The sequence below is a fragment of the Gavialis gangeticus genome, unplaced genomic scaffold, assembly GCF_001723915.1.
Source record: "Gavialis gangeticus isolate Ggan-Ray unplaced genomic scaffold, GavGan_comp1, whole genome shotgun sequence".
In the NCBI taxonomy this organism is placed as follows: domain Eukaryota; kingdom Metazoa; phylum Chordata; order Crocodylia; family Gavialidae; genus Gavialis; species Gavialis gangeticus.
In genome coordinates this window covers 17,188,025-17,206,529 of record NW_017729011.1, presented here as the reverse complement: position 1 = coordinate 17,206,529, position 18,505 = coordinate 17,188,025, and the positions used below count along the sequence as shown (strand labels likewise).

General features: G+C 48.7%; 1 protein-coding gene across 9 annotated transcripts in view; it reads right to left on the bottom strand.

Annotated features, from left to right (window-relative positions):
- The window catches only part of PRRC2B (proline rich coiled-coil 2B), a 54,226-nt gene that overhangs the window by 20,210 nt on the left and 15,511 nt on the right, over nucleotides 1-18,505 (bottom strand). For 7 of the 9 annotated variants that reach the window (XM_019510695.1, XM_019510697.1, XM_019510699.1 and 4 more), the window contains exons 2-15: nucleotides 18,103-18,270; nucleotides 16,599-16,776; nucleotides 16,248-16,350; nucleotides 15,232-15,304; nucleotides 10,843-10,986; nucleotides 9,871-10,112; nucleotides 8,708-8,829; nucleotides 8,071-8,213; nucleotides 7,372-7,462; nucleotides 6,686-6,878; nucleotides 5,762-6,077; nucleotides 4,829-5,019; nucleotides 2,198-2,405; nucleotides 961-1,183 (exon numbers count right to left, since the gene is read on the bottom strand). In XM_019510695.1, the coding sequence (XP_019366240.1) occupies nucleotides 961-1,183; nucleotides 2,198-2,405; nucleotides 4,829-5,019; nucleotides 5,762-6,077; nucleotides 6,686-6,878; nucleotides 7,372-7,462; nucleotides 8,071-8,213; nucleotides 8,708-8,829; nucleotides 9,871-10,112; nucleotides 10,843-10,986; nucleotides 15,232-15,304; nucleotides 16,248-16,350; nucleotides 16,599-16,776; nucleotides 18,103-18,217 (2,342 nt within the window). In that variant the 5' untranslated portion in view covers nucleotides 18,218-18,270. Of the gene's footprint in view, nucleotides 1-960; nucleotides 1,184-2,197; nucleotides 2,406-4,828; nucleotides 5,020-5,761; nucleotides 6,078-6,685; nucleotides 6,879-7,371; nucleotides 7,463-8,070; nucleotides 8,214-8,707; nucleotides 8,830-9,870; nucleotides 10,113-10,842; nucleotides 10,987-15,231; nucleotides 15,305-16,247; nucleotides 16,351-16,598; nucleotides 16,777-17,010; nucleotides 17,081-18,102; nucleotides 18,271-18,505 lie in introns of those variants that run through there. The other 2 variants (XM_019510702.1, XM_019510696.1) reach the window with 2 other exon arrangements.

Sequence of the window (18,505 nt, the reverse complement as noted above, 5' to 3'; positions counted from 1 at the left end):
AACCAGGAGGAACAAGTCAATCAGGCAGTGAGACTAGCATGCTGCCCCAGTCCCCAGCCCGAACACAGGAAAACAGTAAATAAAGGCAGCTTCACTCTTGACTTTAAATCATGCAACAAGACTATGAATTGCTTGAGTGCTGAGATTTATGGATCTGCCATAGCTCTGGTCTGCAACGCTAGGCTAGACAGAACCAGCAGACGACAAAGAAAGCAGATTCTGTACAGAAAATAAAAACAAAGGCAGTTTCCTTAGGAAATGAATGTAGACTCAGGTTCCAGGTCACGTGGCGATTTCAAATTAGAGGACCTGCAGGGTGCTACAAACCATTAATGTTAAAGACAGCGTTAGCCAGAAGTTCCAACTCTCCCTTTTTGACACCCGTCTTCAGGAAGCAGTAACTGCCTCTCTACAACGGACACTGGGAGCCTGGCCAAGGCCACAAGCAGAAAGGGGAAGCCCCCGGAGCAGTGATTCTCAACCAGAGTGCTACGATACCACGAGGTGCTGCTAGATCCTTTGAAGGGTGCCGCAAGAAGTGAGGAGACAAACAGGTAAGCTAAGTAGACACATGCAGGCTCAGGCTTGTCCCCTCACTGCCCAGCCCTTCTGCAAGGAGGTAAACACCGTAATATATAAATTCGTGTTTGAAATTGAGCACCACTCAATTCACACAAGTTATGGAGGGTGCCTTGAGTCCATAAAGGTTGATAACAACTGCCCTAGAGTCAGTTCAGACTCCTTTTGAGTTTCAAGATATAAAACAGCACACACCAAATGTCATCTTCACATGCATAAGCACACAACCATGTCCAAACTGGGCGCTATCTTCACTCCAGGGCCCACCAGCAACCAAATACTTTTTCCTGCTTTTGAGAAGTTTTTTTAGCTAGAGCCTGAGCCCTTTCTCCACTGGAAGGGTACAAAGGGCCTGGTAGCATGGTACAAGCATGCCCTCACCTGGCATGCAGTCCCTCCACAGCCACGCTCTCCACCTGTTTCTGATGGGAGACAGCGTATCCCTTGCTCTGCAGAGAAGCATAGCTCTCCTGGCCCCACACTGGGGCAGGGTCCAGAGAAGGAGCTTTCCTTTCCTGCTGCATAGATGTCTGACAATTCTGCTCCTCGGACCTACAGATGCTTCCGCCAATGGAGTCCTGCTGAATCATGGGCTTCATAATTCCTGAGCAGGAGAGAGACAGGGAGAGAGTTCAAGCTGAGATGAGAGATGTGCCCCTTCAAGCAGTGGTAACACAGCCTCCTGGCAGGTCATCCTGCTCTCCCTCCTGAACATCATGGGAATGCAGCCATGGAAACCATGTAAAGAAGGACATTTTGCTCACGTCTATAAAAGGTGAGCAACTTCCCCAAAATGAAAGGAAAGCAATGGTTGTTAATTAAAGCAGCTTTCCCGTCCAAGCCCAACTACAGCGATATGCAACTTCACTGGCTTGGGAGCACGGAAGGAGGCCAGGCGGAGGGTGGGGTGGATGGAATAAAAACTAATGACAACCCTGCATGACCAACTGCATCAAATGGTGCTCCTTCAGCTTTCTGTTTGTATATCTCTGGCTGGTTAGTAGCAGGATGAAGAGGCACTACAGGGATGTTACTAAGACTTTTTGGCTTGTTCACCATTCTGACTAGAGAAGATGTAACCAAGTTTTGCAGAACTAAACTCATCTCCAGCCCTTTCCTTCCCTTTCACACAAACAATCCTGCCTTGGTCTAATACAATCTGCTATGACTTCCTCCCCATGGCTCCATGCAAGCCCCCAGGCAGCATACCAGTAGCAGCGTGGGTAGAAGAGTCTGTTTTTTTCTAGCCCTTTCCGGTACCCAGCTCCAAGCAGGACAACATCCATGTGCTACCTGCTCATCAGCTCCTGCTGTGCAACTGACTGTTCTGATCCCAGAACAGGGTCAACAACAAGCAACAAGAATGCATCTCTCAAGTAAAAGGGCCAGCCTGTGACCTAGCATAGCACCTCTTAGTGGCCTGAAACCTCAGCAAAGTGACTACTCCAAGGCATCTGTGGAGGGACTAACCAGAACCCCCAAAACCACTCTTTTCTCTTTGCATTCTAAAATCCTGCTGGCTACATGCAGTGAATCTCCTGAATCTAAGCTGCAGATGTGGTGTAAAGCCAAGTAAGGAGGGCCCCTGAGGATAAGGGAGGCACAAAAGACTCCTTACCTGAAGGATGAAGGGCTGACGGATAAAAATCCACAGGGGTGCGGCCCTGAGCCATGCGAGGGTCCATGTAAGAAGGCATCATCATCCAACGAGGGTCGAACCCAAGCATCTGAGGGTGTGGTGGATAGAAGGTGCGCTGGGGGTGCGAATGGGATGGTGGAGGATAGACCTGCTGCTGCTGCCAGTGCTGCATCTTGTACAGGTGCTCCTGGAGAAGGAGAAATGAAAAAAGTCAGGGTGGCACAAGCTATGAGCTCCTGAATATAGCAGGACACAAGTCCATTCTCTTTGGCCTAGATCAGCTTATGCATTTTAGGCTCCAAAGGATGTTCCATTGTGCTGCCTTGAGTACAGGAGAAAACAGATGACGACAGTTCACTGCTTGTTTAAGAGGGAACCACCAGGGCTTCTTTAGAAATACACATCAACACATGTCAAACCATGCTGTCCCTCCACATATATATTGCTGGCATTGCTAGGAGAGCACTCCATTACGTTACACCCTACCCAAGCAACTAGAAACCAAAAGATCGGCTTCAAAGCCAACATCTGTATTTTCCAAACACGTGTGGAAATACCGGAGACTTCATGGCCTTTTCCTGTTAAAACACAACTGACCACTTGGAATCCAATGCTACAGATAAGGCTTCTTTTTGGAGGAAGTATTATCTCTATGTGCTATACAGCATAAGATCATAATGCAAGAAGATGTATTAACCTGAGACATAAGAAGAAACAGTAATAAAATTCAGTTATGAAAACAAATAAAGAAGTCCTACTGCATTTCCTATGTATCACAGGGATACACAACCACCACAGTGGTTATCTTATTCCGCTTCGCTAAAGAAGCGGAACATGGTCCAGCCTCTACTGCTACAGGACCTGAACCTGTTCAGCCTTCACAAGAGAACGCTGAGAGGGGATCTGATGGCCATCTATAAACTCACTGGGGGGGGGCCAGCAGGGAATGGGAGAGACCCTGTTCACAGGAGCACCTCCTGGAGTAACAAGGAATAATGGCCATAAGTTGGTTGACAATAGGTTCAGGCTGGACATTAGAAGGCATTATTTCACGGTCAGGGCAGCTAGGATCTGGAACCAACTTCCAAGGCAAGCGGTGCTGGCTCCTACCTTGGGGGTCTTTAAGAGGAGGCTAGACAATTACCTAGCTGGGGTCACGAGCCCAGTATTCTCTCCTGCCCAGGGCAGGGAGCCGGACTTGAAGATCTACTTAGGTCCCTTCCAACCCGACTTCTATGAATCTACCAGAGGGTTCCATCAGGCATGACGCTGACTTGCCATCTGGGCTTAAGCTAATGGGCCACAAAAATACAAACTGCACTCAGGTGAGAACGTAACAAGTGCAATTAAAACACAAGATTAACCTTAATCTCTTCCATCTGCCTCAGAATTTTTCTTCCTTGGTTTGCAACATTATCAGAAGCAGCACATGATCGCTGAAAAGGCCAACTCTCTTCTCCTGCTGTGCCCCATAGCAGAAAATAAAAGTCACTGCTAGCAACACTCAGGGCTTCCACTCCAGGAGCAGCATTCCAGCTTCCCAACCACGCATATTTCAAGTGACAAATCTCTTTAAAGCAGCAGTTCCCAAGCTCTGATAGATTGTGCACCACCAATTTAAAACAATACAACCTTTGTATTTTACCACCAGCACACATTTCAGTTCAACCTTGAGTACCACCAGCAAATTTTTGTCATGTAAAGTAATTATAATAAATCTGTGACTGCGTATCACTGACAAGCTGTATGCGTACCACGGATTGGGAACTGCTGCTTTAATGAGCAAGACACACACCATTGTAGGCTAAGGTGCTTTCTCTACAACATGCTCACAATATGCTTAAGTGTCCATGGCCTTTCAAATACACCAGCCACTAAAATCTCGAAAGTCTTTAGAGGCTTTACACTAAGCTGAAACACAATTTTTCAATAAACAGCATGCTAAAGGGAGCCTAATATTTAACCTAGAAAGATCCCTTCATAAAGAAAAGGGCACTGAAGGGCAGTTTACTTTGTTCTAAACTGAGGGAGCAGTATCAGGCAAGTAGGGTCAGGAGATTAAAGCTGGGACATCTAATGAGCCAGCCCTCAGAGCTGCCATAAAAGCAGGCTGCAACAAACACTGATATTTGCAAAGCGAACCCATTTCTCTCAGAAGCTAAGCCACTCTGGCAACCTCCTCTACAGGCGATTTCAACAGCCACCTTCAGCAAAGCTTGTGCTATATGGGTATACCAGCTGTGAGTAAGAACATGTGTGGGGCATATAACTGCATTAGCCACATAAAGAGCAGAAGTACTCGGCAAACCATAATGCTGCCTAACTGATGCAGAGAGGTGACCCATGGGGAGAGCATGCAGAAAACAGGACAAGTCATCTGGCCCTCAAGTTCCACCTCTGAGCCACCATGGCCAGACACTGCTGCTTGTAGCAAGGCTTTCAAGATTTCATAGGACTGTAGGAAAACTGGGTTGGAAAGGACCATGTGAGGTCACCTACAACCCCCAGCTCCTGCTGTTTCTGCATTAAGTTACAGCCCCAAGGGAACAAGATTCAACAAACGGGTAAAGTTAAGTTGAGGTGGGGGCTGGAGACTCTCAAACCTCTCACCTGCTGCTGTTGCTGCTGCTGTCTTTGGAACCGTGGGGGAAGCGATTTCTGGTATTTGGTGAATTCTTGTGCTGGGGACGTGGCTTCTTGGAGCTCCTCCTCACTGCTGCTTTGGGCAGCTGCTGTTGTGGCTGCGGTTTCCTCTTCTAGATAACCAGCAGAGGCTTCCTGGGCATGGAATTCGGGGGCTGCTGGTGGAGAAGAACACATGGATTCAGTTGTGCTATGCATGAGGCTAGAGCACATTATAAACCCTCTCTCCAGTCATCTGCAACGACATTTCATAGATGATCTGCTGGTTCACTGCGACTATGCTACTTCAGGGAACTGCAGTCCACGCTCCTCCTCATGCTCCACTACACAGGCAAAATTTCAGCCACTAACTCCTCTGCCTTGCTTTGACAGCTTTAAGGATCCCTGTTTTCTTGATTTAACTACAAACCCCTCCAGCTGAGACCTTCCACTGCCACCAACATCCTTCCAACTGAGGACAACTGGCCACAGATCCATTTGGCGAAAGGAGCTGCTTCAATAACAGTGCAAGTCCCCTTTTGTCTTTTTAGTACCCCTGACCCTGTGGCCAGGGCCTTGCTAGCAGAGGTCCCCAGGCCATTCCACTTCCTAGATCTAACCCTATTTGACAGAGCAAGGGGGTGAACACTCTGGAGTGCTGGTTCTTAATACAGGCAAGGGAACTGGAGTGGTAGGGCTTTTTCTAAGCAACTTTAATAAAGGCAGAGGCTCCTTTAAAAAGGCCCTGCTTTAGTGACCCCAAAATGTTCTTCAGGAAACCAGAAAGAATTGATTTGTCTGATGCAACTCAAATAAGCCCATGATGGCTTTCTGTGTCCTTTCAGGTCAATGTACCCTGCCTCTGCTAAAAGCAATCATCACAGCCACTCTTCTGACACAAGCCTGGTCAGGTGCCAATACCTCTCCGGAAAGTGTGGCCGTTCTCCTGAACTGTGGCCTTTTCCATGGTGGGGGTTTTCAGCTCTTCATTCTCCACGTGTTTCTGGGCCTCTCCTGTTTTCTGAGCTAGCTTGCACTTCTGATCCAGTTGCTTGAGTTTGGCAGCACAAGCTGCCAGACGTTCCTCTCTGGCTCGCCGCTCTTCCTCCTCCCGTCGCCGCCTGGCTCGCTCCACAGCCTCAGAGATCTCTGAGTGGATAAACTTCTGCCTCAGGGGCACCTTCTCCTCCTTCTCTTCCAGGGACTGCTGTCTAAGGACACTGCCCACTGGGGGCTTCTGCCAGAGACAAGAACATCCTGGTGAGGGTCAGCCAAACACTCCACTCTCCTGCAGCTGTTTCTTTTCATCTCACACAAGGCAGAACCCCCAAACCTTCCCTCCCCAAGCAAGCCTCTCCCTAGCTGGGAATAATCCCATAGCTCCATCACACTTGAGAAACTTCTAAAAGTCTCCCATACCCTAACCCTTGGTCTCCAGTCACTGCAGCACATCGGCACTGGGGACGGCACCACTAACTGCATGGGCAAGAAAACATGGGGTGTCACCGTAATGCTCTAGTCCAGCTTTGATTCTCTCCCCCTCAGCCCCCCTCTGGTGGGAATGCTGCCCAGGAACCTCTGTAGTGCTGGGAACACAGGGAGGACTGTGCAAAATATAGTCCTGCCCCAGTCCTCCAGCAGCATCAGCAGGCTCAAAGGAGATCCTCCCCTACTGTTAGTTCCCTCAGCTATTCTTGCGTTGCTCAGACATACGTTTGCTATGGAGGCTGCCTAGAACTAGACTCCCTGTTGGGTTTAACTCCCAACATGGGTTTGCGGGAGGGTCGCTGTAAGCTTCTTGGGGCCTGAGCCAGTGTAGGAAAGGGCAGGGGGTGGTCAGCATACCTGATATTCTGATGTAGAGGTCCAGCCATTGAGCTTTCTTGGAGGCTGTGGGGGGTCCTGCACTTTGCGGACACCCCGGGACAAGCCCACCGAGTCAGCCCAGTTCTTCCCTTCCTCCAAGGGGTGTTTGACATCTGCGCTGTCTGCAGAGCTCAGGGACAGCTGCCGCTGCCTTCTGGGGTCCCAGCTGTTCCTACCACACAGATGCTGTTGCTATTACACTTCCAACTCGCTTCAATACACATTCCCAACCCTACCCATCGAGTCGCAAGGCAGGAGACAGCCTTCTAAACCAACATGGAGAAAAAAAGATGCACAACAGATGTTTTGCCCATATATCATGCTTTTCACCCACATCTCAAGATACTTTGTGAAGATGCTGAAGCATCAGCAATGCTGTTTCACAGGTGGAGAGAAAGCAGCTCACTGAAGGCTGCATGGCTGACAAGTGGCAGAGCCAGGAATAGAACCCAGCTTTCCTGACTCCCAGTCCCGTCACCCTTTCAACATCACCCTGCTACCACAACCCGTGGGATCCAAACTTCTGACATAAGCTGAAAGGGGCAAGCCTCATTTCCAGATATCCAGAAAATACTTTAAATAAATCCATTTACACAAATCAACAGTGTAATAATGTTTAAGCTTGGGAGGGTGAATGTGGCACCAAGGGAATCACACACTCTTACCATTTCTGTCTTCCATCTTTAAGATTTTCCTCCTCCTCCTCATCTTCACTGAACTTCAGTTTCTCTGAGTAGTCCACTTCATCATGAATGCCTGAGATGGGGGCCATGGGCAGGGGATGCATCCAAAAAAAAGAAAGAAAGGAAGAGGGTCCTGTCATGTTCTGAAAAGCATTTTCTATAGCCATAAGCCAGAAAGCCAAGTCAGAACCATTAGGACAATTGAAAGCAAGCAGTATAGGCCCCACAGACCACCTCAACAGCAGGGCTGATTTTACAAAACCAATAATACATCATGCAAGTAAACAGAGGCAGCAAATTGAGAAGAGGTATCCTGTGTGCATGATCATGCAGAGCTAGATTTCTCCCAAAGAGATGATGGGTCTCATAAGATTTCAGACAACCTCTCCCTCTTCCCAGAATGGAAACACATTGCACCCTCTCTGCTCCTCAGTGTTATCAGCTCTTAGGAGTCCTCAGATCCGGTTCCTTGAGTACAGAAGAGTGGAAGGATCAGAAGGATCTATTGTACCATCATTTCCACTGAGAGCAACTGTCCAACAGCCCATGACACCCTCTTCCCACTTCAGGTAGAAGGACTGAGCTTCCAAAACAAAGGGGCTCTTTGGGACAAGAGGAGGAACCTATCTGCTCCTTGAGCAGTCACTGTCACCTTATCGCTAGGGGTCTGTGGCACATTACCTGCCCAGCCATCATCTGCATCGTTATCAAGGTCATCCAGACCCTTCAGGTTTTCCGCATTGATAATGGTGGGCCGGGGGGCCCGCTCTGCTTGCTGCCGAAGTGGACGAGTTGGACGAGACATCCCAAGTCTGTTCTCTTTCCTATACAGAAATAGAAGAGAGATAATGCTGCAGGCACCAGTCAAAGGGAGAAGAGGTCATTAGGTGGAGAATCAAAATGACTTGAGCTTGGACACCGGTTCCAGCTATGTTTGTAGCATGCATTTATTTTATACAGTCAAGCTACAAACATCTATTATTGCATATCCAACTCTCCTTCTGCCCTCCACAGCTATTAAAGGAGTCTCCAGTGTTGTTCCCTGGAACCTAGAGGTTGTGGATGCTTTTGTTCTGGCTGGGGAAGGATACCTTCCAAACTCTACCTGCTCCTGCAGCAACAGGCAGAGCTCTCTCACCTCCTATCTCTGCAATGATCCCAGACCCTGTTGCAAAAGCAGCAACACACTGAAGCTCAACATGAAGCCAGTCCCACCCCCACCCCCCCAGCAATGGACAACTTTATCCACTGGCCCTCCTTCATTAGGGTTTCTGTCCTTCACTGGTCTCTCCAAGCTGGTGACTCACGGTGGCCGTACCCGTCTTGGTCGTTCATCTGGTATTGTCTGAAAGGGACACGGGGCTCAAGTCGAAGCTGAGGGAGAGGGAAAGACCCACGGTCCAGCGAGGCAGGGGTCTCGGGTGGTTGTTGTGGACACATCTGAAGCGAGACAATGGTGAACATAAAGCTTTTCTTTGCCATGGACTGTAATACCCAGGCAGCACAAACAAAAACGTTTCAGTGCTAAGGTAGGGAAGGGAAGGACAGTTTAGTAAGCACTGGGTAAGCACGCTTGCAGTCCTTCCAGACACCCTGCCTGAAGCACCAGCTGAGGCAGCGACATGTTCTTGGTGTGACAGATGCACCTCTCCCGTCTGATCAAGGTTACACTGATGCTGGCAAATGAGGGCAGGGAAATAGGCAAGATGGTCAGCACAGGACAGGGGGTGGGTATCCCAGTGGTTCCTGACTACAGAAAAGAGCAACCAAAATGATCAGGGGCATGGAGCAGTTGCTATATCAAGACAGACTGCAAAGGTTAGAACTCAATTCTGGAAAGAAGGCTGAGGGGAGATATAACTGAGGTTTACAAAATCATGAAGGGTGTGGACCAAGCAAATAGGGAACTGTTGTTCACTAAAACCCAAAATATTAGAACTAGAAGGCACTCACTGAAATTAGTAGGTGACAGGTTTAAAATTAACAAAAGAAATTTTTTTAAGCAATGCATAATTAACTTGTGGAATTCACTGCCACAGGAGGTGGTAGAGGCACATAGGAGAGCCAGGTTCAAAAAGAGACTGGATACATTCATGGATGATAGATCTATCAATGGCAATTGTACAGAATGCTTGGAGATGTTTCCTCTGCCATTTCTCAACCTCTAATGGTTGATCCCAGAGCGGGTAGTGAATAGAGAGTACAGTAAATCACTCTAGAGGTATCCAATTCAATGCTCCCCCTCTATAGTATCCACCCCTGCCACTGACAAAGATAGGATGCAGGGCTAGATGGACCATTGGTCTGACCCAGTATCACACTTATATTCTGTGTAACCATCACCAGAAATCACCGAGGGGGCTCCTGAAGTCAGATGCAACTTCCGCACCCCACAGGCACCCTCTTACTTCACTGGGCTGCACTATGACACCTTAGGATGAGCGAGAAACAGAGGCAGCTTACGGGGGCAGAGGGACTTACAAAAGCAGGTAGCATGTCATGGTATGTAGGTGGCTGGTACACATTTCCCATGAACTGTGATGCCCCTTTTCGGACAGGCTGAGCTGGGCGCAGAGAGGGCTCCTTAGGATCGCTGGCACTCGCTGAGGAGGGGGCTCCATCTCCGGTACTAGAGGTCTTGCTGCCCGGCTCAGCAGGGGAGGCGGTCAGAGACGTGGCAGAGGTAATGTTCCTCCCACCGCCCTCCCTCCAACTAGTGACATCTGAAAAGGAAATGACACAGGCGCATGCACACATGTGAAGGCCACCAAGCAGAGACAGCCCAGGGTCAGAGACACCAGGTGGTTTGGTAATTCCAGTAGAAGAAGGAAATAAAAATAAATAAAATAAATAAATAAAAGACTTCCCCCATCATACAAGGGACAGAGCATCATCTGCTATTGGGGAACTGCTGTAACCATACAAGTCCACACATACATACGCTCAAAGGAGCCCCAATCCCACCGTACCACAGTCCTTGTGTCCTCACAGCATGTATGTCCCCATCATGCAGGCGCAAGCAATCGCTTCAGCCAAAGACAAGTGCCCCTTGCGAGCTAGAATGATGCCACCAACCCCCTTGCATTTGCGACCCAGGCAGAGAGGAGACCAGTTCTCCAGCAGGAACGAGTCAGCCCATTTACCCACTGCATTGTGCTCTTCCCCCCTTCCATCCTGCAAACAGCAAGACTTAAGCAATGAGCAGGCAGGTGACAGTAAATATTTAGCTGTCTGCACTGCGGAAGTCAGGTACCCAATGTCAGCAGCAAGCTGGGTTCCATGGTCATTGGCCATGCCAGAGCGTATGCAGAGGCTTGTTGGAGGAGTGTCAGAGGATGGGGAGTGGGCATCCAAGACTACTGCAGACAAATGGGATGACCATTTCCCTCCCCTGAGAAAGGCATCTAGGGAGTTACACAGGGTTGGCAGGAAAAGCTGCTGCCATGGACTTACTCTGGGGGCGGAGGCTTGGTCCTGGCCCATACGACAGATCTAAGGCGCCCTTTTCTTTGCCAACCTTGTCCTGCTCGCCTGCTGCTTTCAGCGTCGGAAATTCCTCGGGAGAGAAGGATAACAGTCGGCTTGAGACCCTTGAACCTGCCAAAGACACAAGGGCATGACTGACTGTAAGGCTGCTTTGACTTGCAGTAACCCTGCCCAGCTTGGAATTGCAGCAGAAAGTTTCCTCGCAGTAACCTTGATCTCTAACATATTCACCCCCCAGACTGCTGCCTTCCTGGCATCTGCTAACAGCTCAGTATGCAGCAGATGCAGGATGTTCACTAACACAGCACGTGACTCCACTGAAGTAACTCACCCACTCTTCACACAGAGGCATAGTTTCATTTGGTTGGCCGTAGGAATTTAAGGCACATGGTTTTGCAGCTCCTAAATATTTCTGGAGAGTCCATTCACTCAGACCAAATTGACAAGACAACTCTGCAAGCCAGCTTATAAATAATACCCAGATATCAAACACCTGACATCTCCATTCAGACTCTTCCACCTCTGATATTCCTCCACTGGAGAGTTATGTTCTTACACTCCCAGCAACATTATCCATACAAAGTTGTAGATAAGTGCACTGTGGCATATGCGCTGCCCCTTCCACTGCATTTTGATGGCACAGATCACCGTCCAAAAGCTAGCCAGTTCATTTGCCCTTCCTGGTAAGCTGTCCTGGTGAATTATTAGCTATGGGAGAACGTAACACAAAGCAATTCATCCTGGACTTATCAGCCCGGTGATGCTGAATGGAAGGAGCCTGCCCATCACCACGCAGGAAGAATCCAAAATGATTATGCAGAAAGAGGCATTTTAAAACAAGTGCAAAGCTGGGGAAAGCATGCCCTGCTCTGATAACCGCTTCCGGGTGCCAGGAAGACAAGAGCCAAATAAAAAGTACAGTTGATGGTTGTTTGTTCCACTGAACACAAGTGATTAATAAAGACACAGAAGGAAAATCTAATTTACTGTTTGTCATTTCTGCTCTGAAGAGCAAAGCATGACTAGTATATTTTAGCTAGTTTCGTTTGCAGGAATTCACCTTCCTCCAAGCTGTTGTTTCTTTTTATTAACTGGAAACACAAAAAGAAAAGCAAATCGACCCATCATTTTAATTGCGTTTTATCTAGAAATATTTACATGTAAAACTCATTTTGATCAGCTTTGATAGAAAATCCTTATTAAAAAAAAAATGACTGACTAACAGCATTGAGGAATGTGACCTGGTCACAACTGCCTCTTTAAATTCAAGAGAGTGTAACAAAAGAAAGACTGTCCTAGATACAGTTTCACAATACAGGAGCTGCCAAGTCAGGATCCTGGTCCTTTGCTCCATAACTAACACCACTACTTCCCGGATGTCAGCAGCTAGATAAAGGCCAGTACTGCCTGCAGCACTTCTACATCAATATTTTGCAAGTTTAGTGTCTCAAACTCTCTCAGCTGGGACAGATCTCAAATGTTTAGAGCAACAGAGGTCTTATTTATTCTGCATTACTGGGCTAACTGTATTTGCAGCAAGAATTTTAATAATATTCATCAGCTATTATAAGATATAGTTGGCTATCTTTAATATTGTGATGTGTTCCAGGACAGATTTATTGCTTAGCACAGTAGGGAAAAAGAGCCAGCTTTCCTCCATATCTGTAAGGCTGCACTAAAAGGACCGTTTATCTACAGGTGTTAACAACTTGGAGCCTAATACCCCAGGACACTGCACTGGAATGAGTCCAGCCCAATGTAAACATCTCTCCCTGAATGGTTATTTGAACAGAGGAACTACAAGCATCTCACTTTACTCAAATGGCAGTTCATAACTAATTTAGCAGACTATACTGCCTCAGATATACAGAGATCTCTCCTTCCCCCATCTTTGGAAGAGGGAATAGATAAACTGAGCAAAGAAAGAGCAAAAGCCTTAATTTCTGTCATTCTGTAAAAGCAACTGCAGAACATGTGCAAGAAGTAAATAGTCTTCCCAGTCTGATTTCTGTGATTCTCTGATTCAACTATGTTTTAATTAAGCACTTCTGAACCCAGCATGTGGCTCTTCCTTGGCTCCAAGTCACAATGGTTTGATCTGCTTTCCTAGAGACTACTCTTAGATCAGGTCTTCAGCAAGGGCTGGGCTGGCCCAGCCCCTAGATTTCACACCCAGCAAAGAAAAGTCCATACGGCATTGGCAACCACCTCAGAGAAAGTAGCAGTCCAATACAGAAAGATCTGTATTTGGGCTGGAAGCTGCCTGAAGCAAGCAGGGGTGTCTGCAGAGGTCATTGAGCCTTGAGAAAACCTCCATGCCGATCAGGAGAGTCAGTCACTGCATTTCTAGTCCATTTCCATTTTTTGAAACACTGAACTTTCACTTCCTAACCTAGCAGCTCCCAACGTCAAAAACTCAGTGCCACTGCCCTAATGCTATTCTTGCCGCACCTTAAATACCAATATTCACTGCAACCAGGAATCATGTCCAGGTTCAAAAGAGACAGGCTCCAAATCAGATCAAAGCTCCAAGTCATGGAGCACATTTTTCTGTTTGAAATGTTCAACTGCTTTCAAGTCCCACAGGCAAGCAGCTGCTATTAGCAGCAGAGTCAGCGAGTGGCAGGCTAACTTCAGTGCGGCTCCCTACATCAAGGCTGCGCTGGCCTGAGGACTATATGAAGACTCATATAGACACTAGGGCTGCACCTGTGACTGCTTCATGACACCGCTCCCATATGCTTTAAGTCTCCTGGCTTCCTTCCTCGTAAGCTGCTTTTCTAGCATCTCGCTCCCACGCTAGGTTTTGCATGTTTTCAGTCACCCTTGGGTCTATGGCACCTGCTTCCTTATGGTAGGTAAACATGAGAAACATTGGATCCACAACTAGAGGTGCACCAATACATCAGTCCATATCACATTGGCACTGATCAAAGGAAAATTGACATTATCGGCAATTGGCTTTTTTTTGGCTGATGTGGCCGGTAAGGCAGCCGATAAATGCCTTGTGCAGCCCGGCAGTGGAGAGCAGCATCTGGCTGGCAAGTCTATGGGGAGGAAGGGGTGGGGGGCAGATTGAGACCCCTGTGGTGAGGGAGGGAGTGGGACAGAACCAAGGACAGCTCATCAGGGTGGTTCCCACTGCTGCAAGCACCCCCAGGGGAGGCATGGGGGATAAACACCTCCTCAATTTGTGCATGGAGCAAGGGCAGGCTGCCCACTGCAAGCTCAAGGCCGGGGGCTGCACCAGCCTTTTCCCAGTGAGTGGGCTGGGCTAGGGCTGCACTTGGAGCAGACACAGGTGGCACTGGGAGAAGGGGCTATGGGAAGGGGGCTACAGTGAATTTCAGGGTAGCTGTAAGCACCCCCACCCGTAACCCTCCCTCCCAGTGCTGCTGCCGCTCGCCTCACCTGAGCACAGCCCCGGCCTAGCCACCCCACTGGGAAGAGGCTGACAGCGCCCAGCCGACAGTGGCAACCCACCTTTACCCCGTGCACAGATCCAGGGTGCACGTGCCCTGCCGTACTTCCTCTGGGGTATGCACAGCAGCAAGAACTGCCCCACCCCTGGTCCCCCGTGGACAAGCCACCCACAGCTTCGTCCCACACCCTTTTCCCATCCTGGCTGTGCAGTGCCTGCCCCAGCCCCACTCCCCCCCTCACCATGGGGGCCTCAATCTGCCCCCCCCACCCCTTCCCCCCTTGGAAAGTGCCAGCTCTTAGCTTACACCCAGCTTTTGAATGAAGAACGTAAATAGAGCAGATTTTCTGTAGCAAAGAACTCAGACCACCACTGCTCAGAACAGTTTGTAACACTACAGACTCTGATTTGAAATATCTGTGTTTATCTTGTGAATCATGTTTGCACACCTAACAGTGCTAACATTGTGTGTGGGCCTCCACAGCACCCTTGAAAGTATCTCAGTACCCTGGTTGAGAATCACTGTCTTAACGCCTCCTCTTCCTTGCTCCCCATAGCACCCATCCCCTCCACCTTTTTACCTCTGGCTCACATCTTACATGTGTCCAAGTCTGGGTGTGAATACATTAGGCAACTACCCTCGTGTGAAAGCATTGAGTCAGGACACCACAGATGCCAAAGCAGCCTTGTGTGGGCACACAAGGGGCCATACACATCTTCCACTGGGCCAAACTGCGGTGTAAATGTAAACAGGGAAGCCCATAAACCTCACTTTGCCACCAGGCTGCATGAGGCATCTACAGCCATGCAATGCCTGTGTGGTCACAAGTCTGCCTGCAACTAATCCAGCTTTTAGAGTGGCAACACATCAAGACTTACTTGCATGCAAAGTGGAACATGCAAGCACCCCTCCATCATTATTCAGTAATACTCACCACCTTCGTGTCCTGCTGGCTTTCCATTCAGCTGCGCCCATGACTTTGGTCCACCTGGCACTGAAATTGTACTCTGCAAACCAAGAGAAAAAGACCAGGAGACACTTGTGACGGTCCCTCACCATCTGGATAAAAGCTAAGCAACACTGTACTACCAGGATCAGCTCCCAAGGTCACCTGCGTGGGACTACAGGTCCCCTTAACCTCCTTGCAGGGGCCATCACTGCCTCTGCAAGTCTCTGCACCAGCACACCAAAAAGGCTGCTGTGAAATGCTCACTCAGATGCCAACATCCCCCAATACTTTAACCAGATTCCCCAGCTGTCTTCTTAGATTGATCCTCTCACCCTCTAAAGATTCCTTCTTTGTCAAAAATACTCCCCTCTCAGTCTGCAGTGTCATCCCACATGCCTGGAAGCCTCTGCTCTCAGACACTGACCAACTGCCTACTCTTCCTGTTTCCTCTGCAAAGTCAAAAGGGCGAGTGCATGCAAAACCATGTGCCATGCGCAAGTGCATGCTGCAAAACCATGTGGCTTTCATAAAAGTCAACGCTTAGATTCAGCAACAGTCATGGGGTTGGGTCCCTATGGTGGAGTCTTCTCACTTGCCAGCGAATCCTTCAAGCTCCGACACTTGCTATTTGTCACACCCAGCCAGATTTCTTCTTAGCAAGCCATATCAAGCCTTTGGCTTAGAGCAAAAGCTGGATCTGATGTCACATCACTCCTTTTGAATGGACCCAAAATGAAAGGGTTTTGCAAGTGCCTTTCCAGCTGTTCAACCCCTGATTTGTAGCTGGGCTCTCCTTGAAGGCTTGAAAGGTACAGAGGTGATGTGCCTCAAATATTCATCTAGCAGCAGTACTCACGGCACCGCCACATGGAGTCAAGACACCTTGCAAATGAATGATACAGGCTGTTGATTCGTAGCCGTGCACGGCAATATAGGCAACCCGCAGGCTGCCCAGGCCTAGGGAAAAACGAACGGCTGTCACCCACACAATGCATGCCTACCTCCTGACTGATCGATTGTGTCGGCTTCTGTAAATTGGAGACAGACTTCTGCAAACCCTGCTGCGGCAGCGACTCCTGCGGCTGTGCAGCCGTCGCACTGGAACTGGGGGACAGTACAGAACAACCAGCATCAGACAGGGAAAAGGAGACAGGTGGTCACCCCAAACACCACCAGTAGCCCTGTGCACCATGCCAGGACTGAGGCCTTCCCACCTGGCTCAAAGACACGGGAGCTCAGCATCCTCAAAACCCATTAGCAGCCAAACCCTCCTGGGCTGGCTCCACCAAGAAACCTCAGCATGACAGAGGACAGCTGCCCAAAGGGCCTGGCACAAGAAGGGCTCCACCTACCTCTTTTGGTCTGGTTGATCCTGCTTGTTTGCCCATCCTGTACCGTCCTTGGGTACGATAATGATGTTGGGGTCGTTTCCTTTGTTCTCAGACTTCAAGCTTGGCAAGTTGGCAGGAGGTGGCATACGCCGGGCAGCAGCAACTTTCCCGAGACTCTGCAAGCCATGTCTAGGAATAACTAGAGGGAGAGACAGCAAGTCACAAAGGGGAAGACCCCACTGACCTCACTCACTGCATTCGGTGCCTTGTTCCTTGAGCAGACCCACCAAAAATCAAACATGGCCAGTAGCAATGAGTCCCACAGATTTTAACTAGTGAGAGGGAAGATGGCAGAATCTAACCCTCAAGCAATTACCATCACTAGCTGCATCCCAGCTTCTTTGCACTTATGAAACTACTATTTAATACTTACACAGGACCTTTCTTCCCCAAGAACCACTGCAAAGCGGTGGTGGAGTGGCAGTCAGTTGACACACAACCTTCTGAGAGAAGGAAGGACAATTTGGCCAAGGGTACTGAAGCAAACACCTCTCTCTTTACAGAAAGCATCTCAGGATCTCTTGGAACCCGTGCACATCAGACAAGGCCTTGGGTCTTTATTCAGAACCTCCAACCCAAAGGCTCATGCCTAGAAATATGCACTGAACCCTGAGCTTTTCTCTGCCAGCAGGAAGGACTGAATCAACCTTGCATAACATTAAATCTATGCCTCTTTTATATCTCCAAACAGTCAAATCAATTCTACTAAAATGACCATCACCATTTTACAGTTGGTTGGAGGCACAAAATAGTTACAAAGGTAGCCCAAGTCCATACACCAGAACTGGGAACAGAATCCAGCAGTCCTGGATCAAAGACCCTGCTGCTCTAGTCACTAGGTCACATTTACTAACCTTCCCTCTGTCCATCCTTCCACCCCATACCAAGTCTAGAACCAACCCAAGCAACCATTTGACCTTGGTGCTTCTACTTTGGTCTTCACTGCAGAATTAGCACAGGTGTTGCTCCATGACCCACTCCTGTCCACATAAACTTCTGGCCCAAGCTTAGAGACACTTTACACCTTGTCTGCCCTGAGCTAGGTAGGAGCTGAAACGCGAGAGAGGCCTTCACTCAAGCTAGCAACCTGCTCACCTTGCAGTGGGAATACAGACTAAGCCCCTTGAACACGGAAAGGCCTCCAATACCTCCCCACAATTCCCATGCATCTAGAAGGTCAGACAAGTTCTGCCACAATTCAATGGGTAGAAATCATAGCGTGGCACAGCTTAGCGTACCAAAGAACCATGGAATATGACCTCAGACTGCCACATGGGTGAAAGCAGCACCACCAAGGACACGGTAAGTCTAGCATGGCTGTGCAATGCAGCAGCTCATTGCCAGGCAAGGTCAACCTGGGTGTTCAGACCCAGGTACCAACCTGCCTCCCACCTCTAGCTAACAGCAGTGAAGATTCCCCTTGTGAGAGAAACCTTGGGGCTGACTCGCACCCGGCGCTGCTTACCTGTAGTTCTGATAGCTTCTATTGACTTTCCTTTATACTTATCAAACAGGCTGAGAGTCGAGTACTTGCTTTTCCCATCCTTTCCCTTGGTTATTTGCCCCAAACGATCGGACATTGCGATGAAATGTCATCTAGTAAGGAAATTTCTCTGCGCCGCTCCCGATCTGCCTTTTAAATGAGTCAGAGAAATAACATCATCAGGATTACTTATCCTTTGATAAATGAACGAGTGCATACTCAGCAAATCTATGGATGACACCATGTCGGGTGGACTTGCAAACACTCCAGAGGGTACAGCTAGGATCCAGACTGACGAGGAGAGGCTGGAGAAATGCTCCATAATCAACCAGATGAAATTCATCAAGGACACATGCAAATCCCTGCTTTCCTATGAGCCTAGGGT